Source organism: Lynx rufus, unplaced genomic scaffold (assembly GCF_022079265.1).
Source record: "Lynx rufus isolate CCGP_SWC_20201006 ecotype Redwood Valley unplaced genomic scaffold, mLynRuf1.p SCAF_10, whole genome shotgun sequence".
In the NCBI taxonomy this organism is placed as follows: Eukaryota; Metazoa; Chordata; class Mammalia; order Carnivora; family Felidae; genus Lynx; species Lynx rufus.
In genome coordinates, this window is record NW_025814824.1 from 72109669 (window position 1) to 72124028 (window position 14360).

At 37.3% G+C, this 14360-nt stretch overlaps 1 protein-coding gene across 1 annotated transcript in view; it reads right to left on the reverse strand.

Moving 5' to 3' along the window:
- The window catches only part of SHOC1 (shortage in chiasmata 1), an 84574-nt gene that overhangs the window by 22476 nt on the left and 47738 nt on the right, over nucleotides 1–14360 (reverse strand). Inside the window, exons 15-18 of the mRNA XM_047067743.1 lie at nucleotides 12521–12697; nucleotides 9210–9314; nucleotides 5662–5840; nucleotides 4143–4215 (exon numbers count right to left, since the gene is read on the reverse strand). Of these exons, the coding sequence (XP_046923699.1) occupies nucleotides 4143–4215; nucleotides 5662–5840; nucleotides 9210–9314; nucleotides 12521–12697 (534 nt within the window). The remainder of the gene's footprint in view (nucleotides 1–4142; nucleotides 4216–5661; nucleotides 5841–9209; nucleotides 9315–12520; nucleotides 12698–14360) is intronic.

Genomic DNA, 14360 nt, shown 5'->3' on the forward strand with positions numbered 1-14360 from the left:
ATTTTTTCAGCTTAGAGAGTTAATATTTTTGTGTTAGTAGACCTTGTTGAAAGAAATTGGAAGAGTAGTGATGATATAATCCCAAAAGCCAAAGAAATAGGCATGTTCAGCATGAAGCCTAGATAAGAAGTGACATATACACTAATAATTTGTCCATGTGTCTTAGGTGTATTAAAGGGAAAGTTGCCCCATTAAGTAGGTTTAAGTATTCTTCTCTGTGGGGCAGAAATATCAGAAACATTTCCTCAGCTTCTTCACAAAAATATTTCCTTCAGTTACCCAGATCCCTTGGTTTTATAATGCTAATTGCTCATCACTTTCCTAACTTAAAAAAATGTTTTCAACTAGCCTGATTCCAGACAGTTGTAGCAGGTTCAGCTTCACAATTGTTAACTAATGCTTTACCAATTTCATACTAGAAATATCTTGTGAATTCAGTAGATAAGACCTCATCTGCCCAGGACTGGAAAACTGAACAAATAATAAGATCCAAGTTTGCAAATTTGGACTCTAGACACATGATAATGTCATCAAGAAGTAGCACTTATAGGGGCGCCTGGGAAGCTCGGTCAGTTAAGCATCAGACTCTTGGTTTTGGTTCAGGTCATGATCTCACAGTTGGTGAGTTTGAGCCCTGAATCAGGCGCTATGCTGTCAGTGAGGAGTCTGCTTGGGAATCACTCTCTTTCCCTCTTTCTCTGACTCTCCCCACTCGCTGTCTCTCAAAATAAATAACTTAAAAAAAAAAAAAAAGAAATAGCACCTAATACAGTTCTGCTTGAAAGAATCTTCCATTCTCACATTACTACAATTTAATAGTTAATTTTGCTAACTGCATTGATAAGCAGACATTTGTAATATGTGTATATGGTTCAGTTTAATCTTTTTCACTAGTCCCAGTCTACTAGGTATATAGAGAGGCATTCATTAGCTCATCCAGTTGTTAATTTTTATTAAGTTCCTTCTATATTCCAGGCATTTTTGTGGGTGCTGGGAAAACAAATTAGGGCATAGTGCTTATCCTCCAGAAGCTGACATACTAGTGAGGAAAGCAGACAAGAGAATCAGTTGGTACAGTCCAGGATGGTACGTAGCGCCTTAGAAGTATGCACATAATACCCTGAAATCACAAAGGAAAGCATTTAAATCAAGCCTTCCTGAACAAATGTTTTAACTGATTTTTAAAGGATGTGTAGGAGTTAGCTGTTAAAGAAGGGAGAAGAGCACCATTATAGCAGAACAGGAGGCATAAGGGCATGGAGAAAAGAAACAGCATGATAAAGTTTGGTAGGGTTACAGCAAAGAAATATATTGGGAGATGGTCAAAGATGCAATTTATAGAGGGAAAATAAATAGTAAAAAAAGAATGACATAGGTTGAGTGTGGTATTTTATTTTATTTTTGAGACCAAAGGGCTTGGGGTGCCTGGGTGGCTCAGTCGGTTAAGTGTCTGACTCTTGGTTTTGGCTCAGGCCATGATCTCACAGTTTCATGAGTTCAAACCCTGAGTTGGGCTCTGTACGGACAGTATGGACCCTGCTTGGGATTCTCTCTCCGTCTCTCTCTGCCCCTCCCCCACCTGCGTTGTCTCTGTCTCTCTCAAAATAAATAAATAAACTTAAAAAAAAAAGAAGACCAGAGGGCTTAAAGATTAAGGGAGAGTCATTAGAAAGGAAGGCTGGGCTATGGAATAACTTAAGGAACACACTGATGCAGGAAGAGATAGGATCCAAAGCAGAAATGAAAAATTGGTTTTCAAAAGGAGGAGGTTCACCTCCTTTATAAAGAAAGGAGGAAAAGGTAAAAGAAGAAATTAGGTAAGTTTGTAGATGGTAGGGAAGAAAACTGAAGATTCTTACCCCATTAATGGACATTAAAAAGCATAATTCTCTTTTTTTAATGTTTATTTACTTATTTTGGGGGGGGGAGACACATGCACATGAGCAGGGGAGGGGCAGAGACAGAGAGAGAGAGGGAAAATCCCAAGCAGGCTCTGCACTGTCCACACAGAGAATGACATGGGGCTTGAACTCATGAACTGTGAGATCATGTCCTGAGCCAAAATCAAGAGTCAGACACTTAACCAACTGAGCCACACAGGTACCCTGCATAATTCTCTTAAAAATGAGGGGATGAGGAGTCATGAAACCTGGGTTGTGGGATAGAGCCCCACATGGGGCTCCACATTAACAGCACAGAGCCTGCTTGAGATTCTCTCTCTCTCCCTCTGCCCCTTTCCCTGACTCACACTCTCTTTCTCTCTCTCTCTCTCTCTCAAGTAAAAAGAAGAAATAATGAGGGGATGAGTAGCATAGTGGGGGTTTGTGGTATAGCCATTAGGTGGATAAGAATGGGAACTAAGAACATATGGAATGGTTGTTAAGAGGTATTAACAGCCCATATAAGTTCAGAGAAGATAAGTTTGTAGTGGTACCAAACTATTTTATTTTTTCTAATAATGCTCAGGAGCTCAGGTATAGAAACAGAGAAGTTAAATGTCTTGATGGATTCAGAGCTAAGGTTTAAATGGAAGGTACATTAGAAGGACAAGACTGATTAGAGTCGTGGGCACATCACCAAGTCTGGAAAGAGAAGAAAGTGAAACAAAAAAGGAGTCGACAGATTACAGATCTCTAAGATGCTGAACATCGTGAAAGAGTTAATGTAGCTGTAGACAGAGAGCAATATATCAGAGTTTAAAGTTCAGAAGTAGCACAGTTCTGCATTATTACAAGGTTGATGGCATAGCCAAGGAATGAATATCATTTTTGCTGTGGGGGTCAACAAAACTATAAGGTCAGAGTGTTGAATCATCATTCATGTTAAAGACACCTAGGATAATGGCAGGACTAGGAGTGAAAAGCATACCCTGAACCAGGTGCAGAACTGTCCACAGATGACAGGGAATGTTCAGGTGGTAACTAGAGGATGGCAGTTGGAATGGTAGAAAATGCTGTGGCAATATGGCATAACCTCAGAGATAGAGGAATAATGTTTTGGAAAGGATAAAACAAGAAATTAACCTTCTCATCCCTGTGATATATACATATCTTATATATCTCATATATCTCATGTATCTCATATATATATGTATGTGTACATACATATATATGTATACATACATATGTGTACATATACATATGTATATATATGTGTGTGTATATATATATTAGAAAGGAAGGCTATAATATACATATATATATATATATATATATATATACACACACACACACACATATATATAAGAGAATTATCAGCTTTTTTATGAGAGGGATACAGGGGAAGCCATATCATCTGGGGAAAGCAGGGTTTCACTTAAGACAAGGAGATGAAATTGGGGCACCTGGGTGGCTCAGTTGGTTAAGCGTTCTACTTAGGCTCAGGTCATGATCTTACAGTTCATGAGTTCAAGCCCCATGTCGGGCTCTGTGCTGACAGCTCAGAGCCTGGAGCTTGCTTTGATTCTGCATCTCCCTCTCTCTGCCCCTCGCCTACTCACACTCTGTCTGTCTCTCTCTGAAAAATGAATAAACATTAAAAAAGACAAGGAGATGAAAAAGGAGAAGAGTTTAAATATAAGCAATATGTAAACCATAGCACAAGGTGGAAAGAATTGGCAGAGGGGGCAATAATGGGTAGAAGAGTTGAAGAATGACACTAGAACAAGACAGACCTTAGATGAAATCCTGATTCCCTTACTTGCTACCTATGAGATGTGACATGCTACATCACCTTTATGAATTTTAGTTTCTTTATTTGCAAAACTGATTTACTAAAACTGATTTATAGAGTTGTAAGTATACAGTATTATGTAGCAACTAGTAGATAATTAATAAAAGGTGTTAACTGATAATAATAAATACATATGATATATAATGTATGTATAAGTACATTACAGTATATTTATATTGCAGACTTAAAGTCCAGATTTATTTCAAAACTGGTTATATCCCACTGAGTTATATACTTTTAAAGGATGAATTTTATGGTATGTTATTATATCTTAATTTAAACACTTAGATCACTACATTTGTATATGTTCAAACATTTGTTATCAAATGAAGCATAATTTAAGACTCCCAACTGCCATAAATAAATAAATAAATAAATAAATAAACAAACAAATAAATAAATCTCCCTACCTTCCATTTTGTCAAGGATTTTAATGAGTAAATGTTTCTCACCATCTGAGTCCATTCTTATTATAATCAGCACCTGGTCAAAAATAAGAATTTCATATATCTCTGAATAATTATTCTTTTCATAGTTATGCTACTATAACAAAAAAAACAAGGTTCACTGGTTACATGAAAATAATGACAATAAGATTACCAAGTAAATATGTGTTATAAAAGATGTCAGTGCTTAAACACAGAGGAATAAATTCTGGTAAGATCAAATATCAATGAGGAAAATATTCTAGGGTAGGGCATTCTTAGCATTCATGTACTTCCATATAGGTGATTGTATATATAAGTTGTCTCTGCCTGCATTGTTAGTGTTAAATTCGACTCAGACAAGTTTGAATTTGTTAGAGAAAACCAATTATTTGCTGCTATACTTTCCTACTTACCATCACAGCTCTTTTTTTGGCACGGGGTTGGGGGGAGGACAATAAATCAATTTCAATTTTTTAAATTTCTTACTGATTATTTTACTTTATTTTAATGACTTAAGCAAGTTATCCAAGTAACCACAGAGTTGGGGATAAAGATATAGGAGGGGCAAAGAGGAAGAAGAAGAAGAAGGCCACATTTACATCCAGATTTTGTGTAAAGTATTTGAAACATTTTTCAGCTTGAAAACATTTAAGAAAGTATTTCTTCTTAAGTCTTTTTTTTAAATGTTTATTTACCTTTGAGAGAGAGAGAGAGAGAGACAGACAGACAGAGCATGAGCAGGGAAGGGGCAGAGAGAGAGGGAGACACAGAATACAAAGCAGGCTCCAGGCTGTCAGAATAGAGCCTGATGCAGAGCTCGAACTCATGAACTGTGAGATCATGACCCAAGCCAGGTGCTTAACCAACTGAACCACTCAGGCTTCCCCTCTTAAGTCTTTAGTAATGCAACCTTCATATGCTTGAAGTAGCGTGGGCAAAAATCCCCAATATAATCCAAGGCATAAACTAAGAGCTTTTTTTGTAGAATCATATGAGATGAGATTCTGGCTCAATATCTAAAAATAAATTATTGTAGTTTTGTTATCTGGTATATGCCCATGAATTTAAAAGTACCAGACAACAATTTTGAGATTTGGAGAGTCAATCCATAGAGAACTCTGTATAATAAAAATTAAAGTATTTTTAAATTCAAGACATATGAACAATGATGCAAAATCATCCTTTCTCTTGGTCTGATTCTGTTTTGTTAACTTACTTAAGGAGAAAACTGTCAGGGGACCAAATAGTCTAGACTACTTCATAATTTCAGAGTTAAATGCAAAAATCTATCTTATATCCAATTCCTTTTTTAAAATTAATTTATTTAAATTCAAGTTAGTTAATGTGTTGTGTAGTATTGGTTTCATGAGTAGAATCCAGTGATTTAACACTTACGTATAACACCCAGTGTTCATCCCAACAAGTGCCCTCCTTAATGCCCATCACCAATCCAATTCTTACTTAAGCTGATTACCGTTATCTGCTTTATTCCAGTACTTACATTAATCTGCTGTTCACTCTGCATCCAATTTAGTATCTGGCATCGCAGTTCTTGTATCTTGTAATTGGTTTCAGGCTTTTTTTCCCTAACAAACTGCACAATCTCCAGCTGTCTCCAAATGTTGTCCAGATAGGAGCCTAAAATGCTTCTGTAGATATCTTTTGCATTTGACAAATATCCTGTTAAAAATAAAAGTAGGGGGAAAAGGCATATCTTTTCATTCTTTGAGAAACTCCATGGTAAAAATTAAAAGGAAACAAGAGTCATAACAATTAAAATTTACTTTAATCCTTTTATGATTTTGATCAAAGATATTGATTAATAGAAACCTTAAAATTGAGTAAAGCTTAAAATTATGTACCAAATGTCTCCTTTTAAGCTACCACAACATACTCGAATATATCCCATCTTTTCCTGCCTTCTGGCTTGATCTACACTTACATGCAAGTCCTATGGAAATGCCACCCCATTGGAATTTTCTTAGTATTTTATCTGTAGAACAAATAGATTGTACTTGATTTTTGGTTTTTTATGTATATGACAATCTCAGCCTATAAGCTCTTGGGATAAATCCATGATATTTATGCACAATTTATTTGTATAACTGCAAAAACAGCAGAGCCTAAATTCAGACCCACTACAAGCAGTTTCCAAACACAGAATCCTGCGACCTATCCTTGTAAGTTCATCTTCAGTAAATTTAGATTGTATCCCGGGGTTTTTTGCCTAAAAGCTCTCCTGGTAATTCCACAACACAGTGAGTTCTGTGAATTACTGAAAAGCACCTAGCATAGTAACTTATGTAGGTCAGGTGTTCACTGAATATTTTGGCAATAAATAATATATTTTAAAATTATGTTTATGTTCACATTTTTATATTTATGTGCATATTCAAATTTTACATTAGTACAGCTTGACTGATGGGCAATTTAGACTGACTTATGTTCTATCTTTTTTTTTAAGTTTATTTTTGAGAAAGCAAGAAAGTGGGGAAGGGGCATAGAGAGAGAGGGGAGAGAGAGAGAATCCCAAGCAGCCTCTGAGCTGTCAGTGCAGAGCCCATCGCGGGGCTCGAACTCAAGAACTGTGAGATCATGACCTAAGCCGAAGTCCGACGCTTAACCAACTGAGCCACCCAGGCGCCCCATGTTCTCTCTACCTTCTAATCTCCAAACCTCTTGCTGATTCTCTAGATTTAACTTTCTGAATGAGAAGCCTAATCCAGTACCATCCCTATTTCAATGGCACCCTATCATCTACAGAATAAGGTCTGAGCTCTTTTGTGCAGCTTACAAGGCTATTCATGATTTGGCTCTTTTTTATGTCTTCATGCTTAGTTCTTACCGCTTTCTACCTTGTACTCTTCACTTTAACTACATGGAACTGTATGCAGCACACCCACTGGGTCATTCTTATGGGCTCTTAATTCTGCCTATAGTACCCTTTCATACTTTATTTACTTAGCAAACTCGTACTTTTTTTTTTTTTTTTTAGTTTTTTAACGTTTATTTATTTTTGAAAGAGACACAGCGTGAACAGGGGAGGGGCAGAGAGAGAGGAGACACAGAATCCAAAGCAGGCTCCAGGCTCCAAGCTGTCAGCACAGAGTCTGAAGTGGGGCTGGTACTCACAAACCATGAGATCATGACCTGAGCTGAAGTCAGAAGTTTAACAGACTGAGCCACCCAGGAGTTTATTTATTTTTAAATAAACATTCAGCTTAAAGGTAACAGTCTCCATCCTTTGTATCATTAGTACCTATCTTTACTACAGTACCCATTACACAATACTGAATTTATTTATGGGTTAAAGCCCAGAAGTGAGACTATACCTTTAATCTTGAAAGTCATTACCTTGCTAGCTTGGGAGAGGTAACAAATTGGCAGCTGGGAGAAAAAAACAGAATTCTAGAAGGGTACAGGGCAGGCAGCCAGACCCCCATGGACCTTTCTTTCTCTGCCACTATGCAAAGAAAAAAAGAAAAGAGGACAACCTAATTCACTCTTTGACTTTGAGAGGTTTAGAGTGAGAAATCTCTCCACTAAAAATGTCCAAAGTGTCTTGGTTATTCCTTATGGCTTGGGACCTAGGGCTTAAGAAGTTTGCTTGCCAACAAGAATTTTAATTTTACTTCTAGAGTATTCCTCAAGGTAGCCAAATAGCAATGACCAAGTTTGATTGAGCAAAAGTATTTCTTTGAGGAGCAAAAATCATTCAGCCCAAATACATAGTTCTTAATGGTCTCACTTAATCCTTGTGTAGATCGTAAGAGTACTTAAAGGTGAATATACTTCAAATAATCCTCCATAAATATTATTTCTCTAATTCTAATTCTCTAATACTAGTAAGTTTGAGCAGCAGTGAGTCACAACTGCACTCTCTCTATAGCACGGAGAGCTCAGATGTTTTAGATTCTGATATTCTGCCTTATTATTATGCTTTAATAATCAGCCTTGCTTTTGGTAGGACTGGTGACCTTTCATGGAAGCTGATAAGTATAATGAAAACAGATGACTAAATAGAAGGACATGTGATATTACACCCTTACACCAATTGCAGGTTCTGTAAACTAGGGCTGGAGTCCCCAATCCATAGTTTTCTTGGGATGGAGGTAAAACAACCTGATCCAGCATCAATACCCAAGTGGTTTAATTGGAGAAGAAAGGAAAAGCAACATGTTAGGATTTCTAAAGGTAGCTGTAACATAGTTATAATACTTGACCAGATAATACAATACCAATACAATACTTGGCCAAATATTATTATTTCCAGTGCTTAGAGGGAGGACAGCTGTAACTCATTGCTGCTCAGTATTTACCAAAACCGTGGATTAGAGAAATAGTTGTCTGGGTCATAGATTAGACAAAACCTCTGGGTCACAGATCAGAGAAAAATTATTTTCACTTTATATTTTAAATAGGTTCTAGAAATTCTAAATTATAAAACAATTCTATAAGTATACCATTACTAAACAAATCTAAATAATCCTGCAATAAGGGGCCTAAAGCAGTAGTAATGTATTGAGACAGATATTTTAATGATTTTGATAGTTTGGAAATAATTTCCAAAATCTTAACATTTTGTAATATATTCAAATAGTTTGATTTTTACTTCTCAAGTAATTCATATCCTAATTTACATGTAAAACTAAAAAAATTGTAAAATATCTTACTACTAATAATTTGGTTATATTAGTTATATTCACCTAGCAAAGATTCAAAGCCACGACATTCAATGAGGACCTAAAATGTACATGCCAAAATATCATCTTACATTAAAAAGTAGTGCATGAAAATGATTATATAATCAAATCTGCTTGAGGCCATTATGAGTCTACAATTCAGGCCTAGATTAGAGAATCCTAAACCTATTTTTTTAAATGATGGTATTTGTTACAAATGATTTCTTTCAATGAATATAGGCAGCATAAAATATACATTCTATTAGAATTATGTCAAAATGTATATAGTGCTTAATGTGCAAGTAAAAGAGGAAATAAAAATATTTCAATAGGACTAAAAGGGGAAATAAAAATTTATCCCACTAACCCAATGCTGTGTCCAAGCAGCATGTTAAAAGGACATCTCTAATTGTTACCAGAAGATGTAAGAGAGCAGCATGCTTGTATGTCATTTCTCTTTCATCATTCATACCTAAGCAAGCAGAAATGTATTTAAAAACATAAGATACACATCAGAATTTTAGAACATGTATCAGAATGCTTAACAATAATAGCTAACATTCATTATCAGGTGCTTCCTATATGCCAGGCTGTAGGTAAGCTGGTTATTTCATTGAATCTATAATAATAACCCTATCAGACAAGTTTATTATGATCCTCATTTTATGGATGAGGAAATAGTCTGAACAAGGTTAAGTAACTGTCCAAGGTCACTTTGTTTTTGTTTTTGTTTTTAAGTTTATTTATTTATTTTGAGAGAGACAAAGACAGCATGAGTGGGGGAGGGGTTGAGAGAGAGAGAGAGAGAGAGAGAGAGAATCCCAAGTAGTCTCTGTGCTATCAGTGCATGATCTCACGAAATTGTGAGATCATGATGTGACCAGAAATCTACAGTCAGATGTTTAACCAACTGAGCCACCCAGGCGCCCCTCTAAGGTCAATTTGTGAATAAATAAGTGGTGGAGCTGGCATTCAAACCCAGACAGCTAACCTTAGTGTTCATATTCTTGTTGCTTACAAAGGATATTCAATTATTTCTACTCTTGGTAGGAAAAAAGGCCAGTGATTCCCAGTTATGAAACAAAAAGCAAATTCAACTCATAACTTGCCAACTGGTGAAGAGAAAGATGGGGATCATAACATAAAGCAATACCTTGAAATGGAGGTAGACACCTGGGAATATTTGTCCAAAGATATGACTCAAACAAGAGGTGTATTTACAATACAAGAGATGTATTGGCTACTTAATGTGTTCCATGTAGTTCCAGAGCTTTCTGAAGATGATAGATTGGATTTTACTATGTGCAAAAGTGAAACCAAGAAGATAGGAGTCTAGGCCCACTGCCCCAATTCAACCAGAGAAGCTCTACTTTTCCATGTTTTATATAATGGGATCCCATGAAATATTTATTTGTACAAAACGTTCTGCTGAAAAATTTGAAAATTGCTCATCTAATCAATTAGTGAAGATCAAGGCAAATAAGAAGTAGTCACTGGGAACAAGGAGCAACAGGAAAACCATTTATGGGTTAGTATACTCAGCCCCTCTAAGGACTTGTGGAAACAAGTCAATCATGACCTGGAATGGATAAGAACAGGGTAGAGAAACAAGATTTGGTATCATTTTTCTTCTGTCTTTAGGAGAACATTTCTTGAACATCTCTTATCATGCCAATCTGCAGCTGATGAATTCTTTCAGCTTTCATGTGTCTGAAAACATCTTCATTTTACCTTTGCTTTCATAATATGTTTTTGCCTAGTGTAGACAACTAAGGTTTTTTTCTTTCAGTATTTTAAAGATTTTACTCCACTGTCTTTTCACCTGAATTATTTCTGACAAGAAATTATGTCATCCTTATCTTTGCTTTCCTTATGTAACATACTTTTTCTTTTCCCTCTGACTGCTCCTACAATTTTCTCTTTACTGCGAGTTTTGAGTGATTTGATTATGATATGCCTCGGTGTGGCTTTATTATGTTTCTTGTGCTTGCTGTTCACTGAGTTTCTTGGATCTATGGGTTTTAGTTCTTACTAAGTTTGGAAAGCTTTCAGTCATTATTTTTTCAAATATTTTTCTCTTTACCCTCTTTTTACCTCTCCTTTGAGAATTCTAGTTGCTATTATGTCTGGCTATCTGAAGTTGTTTCACAGCTCGCTGATGCTCTTTTCTTTCTTTTTTTAGATTTTTTTTTACCTACCTGTGTTTTATTTTAGTTTCTAGTGCTATGTCTTCAAGTTAACTAATCTTTTCTTCTGCAGTATTCAATCTGCCATTAATCCCATCTAGTGCATTTTTTCATCTCATGCATTGTAGTTTCATTTCTGGAAGCTTGATTTGTGTCCTTTATATGTCCCTAACTTACTGAACATATGGAACACAGTTACAAAAAGTTTTAGTGTCCTTCTCTAATAACACTAACATCTTTGTCAGTACTGAGTTTGCTTCGATTGATTATTTTCATTATGGGTTGTGTTTTCCTGTCTCTTGTTATGCCTGATAATCTTTTTTTTTTTTTTATAAAAATTTTTTTTTTCAATGTTTATTTATTTTTGGGACAGAGAGAGACAGAGCATGAACGGGCGAGGGGCAGAGAGAGAGGGAGACACAGAATCGGAAACAGGCTCCAGGCTCTGAGCCATCAGGCCAGAGCCCGATGCGGGGCTCGAACTCACGGACCGCAAGATCATGACCTGGCTGAAGTCGGACGCTCAACCGACTGCGCCACCCAGGCGCCCCCCTGATAATCTTTGATTGGATGTCAGACACTGTGAATTCTATCTTGTTGGGTGCCCCATGAATTATGAGTTTTTCTAGCCTAGCTGGTGGTAGCAGGCATTATTCCCTGCCCTGTGTGAATGCAGGGTGCTATTCCCTCTAATCCCATCAGATGGTTTCCTTCCCCAACCTCAAGTGGTTTCCTCATATACACTCTTTGATCAGTACTCTGCCGAATACTCTGTGTGAAGCTCTCTGTTCTCTAATATTCTATCCTTTGACCTCTAGCCAAGAGGCTAGATGGCTTTGGTCTCCCTGGACACTCAGTTCTGTTTCCTCAGTGCAGACTGTCCACTTGACTCTGCCCTGGTACCTCTCCCTGTGCTATGGCCTGGCAACTCTTTCAAGGCAGTAAGCTAGGGCAGTGGTAGGGCTCACCTTGTTTCCCATCTCTCAGGAATCACTGTGCTTCACTGCCTGATGTGTAGGGTCTTAAAAACTGGTTTCATGTATTTCATCTTTGTTTTTGGTTTTTTTTTCCTCCTTGAAGGAGGGTAAATCCAATCCCTGTTTCTCCATCTTGTCCAGAAGCAAAAGTTAAGGAGTGACTTTAATTAATCTATTTTTTTACCTCCCCCCCACCCCACTTTTGGGAGGGAATTAGGTGGTTCAGATGTTAACAATAATAGGGTTAATTTGGTTTGGGGGCAATAGGAACCTGTCAAGTAATATATGTCAATTAGCAGTATCACTGAGAAGCAAAGCCAGATGATATTCATTACCTATTTCTCCTCACTTAGCTGATCCTCCAATATTGGTTTATGGTTGTCATATGCTGAATTACAGTTATGCCTTCATCCATGACTAATTACTATACCTTCTATATTCAATTTTTACTCATTTGATACAATAATCCATAACTTTATATCCTTTTAAATAGTATGATTTTTATTTGTACTCACCTTGCTGAATAGCATCACTTATTACTTTTTCTTGTTCCTTTAAGAGGAATCTTGTTTCATCAAAAATGACAGTGGCAAATGTCCAATTAGCAGCAGGGAGAGTACAGAGGCATACAAGTTTTTTTAAGATAGGAGTAGCTGCTGCTTCTAGGAGACAGAATGCTTGGCATTGGCTATCTGTGAAAATAAAAGCATTAAAGATAGTGTTTTATAAGGATGGTATGCTTGCTCTTTTTGACAAACCAATTAAACATGTCACTTCTTGGAAAACTGAACTCCATCCTAATTCTTTTCTGAGTAAAGATCAAGAGATTGTACAGAGGCTCATTTTAGAATATCTATTCTAAATAAACTAATAACAACAAAACCAAAAACCCTCTGTAGAATTAGTATAATTTTATGACTATCCTGCTTATTAGAAAATATTTATTCGTTATCTAATTTGGCATGGCAAGTATGAAGAGCCATAAAAAGAGAACCACATAATTTTTTTTCTTCTCCCCCCACTGAAATTAGCTTACAACCTTAAGCCAAACAAACTTATAACAATGACAAATTGTTTCTAGTTTTCACTAGAATGTCAATAAAGATTTGCATTACCATCTAAAGGTTGTAAATAAAACTGAAGAGAATGAAAAGATATTAAAAAACAGTGTCATATTTTCTTATTGATGTTAATAATGAGCATATTCTTGTTTTTGCTCTGAATTTTTTAAATTTATTTTTCATTTATTCTGAGAGACAGAGACAGAGTGAGCGAGGGAGGGGCACAGAGAGAGAGGGAGACACAAAATCCGAAGCAGGCTCCAGGCTCTGAGCTGTCAGCACAAAGCCCAACATGGGCTTGAATTCATGAAACCGTGAGATCATGACCATAGGACTGACACACCACATGCACCAGCGGGTAAGACTTCCAGAGGACTCGGTCACACCAGGAAGGCAGGTTGTATTTCATCCCTGTGGCTTTCTGCTTAGTGTAGGCGTATTAGTCCCGAGTCAGTCTTTCAAAACGGTAGGTGGGCACGAACGTGATTTCTTCCTCCTCAAAGTGTAAGAAGACCTTCTGCTCCTTCCTCTCCATCACCAGCTGGTCATGGGACAGGAGGTCTGCGTACTGCTGCTGCTTGATCTTCTGGACAATGGTTTCTGCCTCCCAGGTGGGAAGGTCCACACAGTAGTTCAGATCACCAAGCCAGAAGAGGTGGGTAAAGTGGTGAGTGGTGTTAAAAGGACTCAGTTTCTTGTCTCCCAGAGCAGAAGCCAGAGAATGTTCATATAGTTTTGGTTTTGCCTGAGTTTCTTTTCACTTCCAGAAGTCAAATGGCTGTTAACAAAGCCCTAGGAGGTTCTGTTGAACATAAATGACACCCCCACGGCTCCCTTGTTTCTCAGCGTGTTGGCGATGTCCGTCTTCACATTGTTGGTGCAGATGTGACTGATGTGGTTCTCATGCTCCGGCTTGGCCAGCACTACGATTTGGATATTCCAGAGGGTGTGGATGGCAACTGTTTTAAAAGTCATGCTGGTGATTTCTTGCAGGGAGTGTCTGAGTATCTCCAGCCACTCCTTCTCTCCCAGGGGGTCTTCCTGGGTGCTGATCACGTAGATGTCATGAGGGATGTAATCGGCAGAGTCATCCTGAGTCTTTCCCTGCCCCTTGGAGAGAAACCAGAATGTGATCTTCTTGGGGGGGGGGGTGTTACCCATGTTCCAGGTGCTGATGAAGATGGTGATCATGTCTGGCTCTGCTTGCTCCAAGTACTTATTCTTCATCTGATGGAGAAGCTGGCAGAAACCTTCTCTCTTTTTGGAATCAGCAAAAACATATTCCTTCCACAAG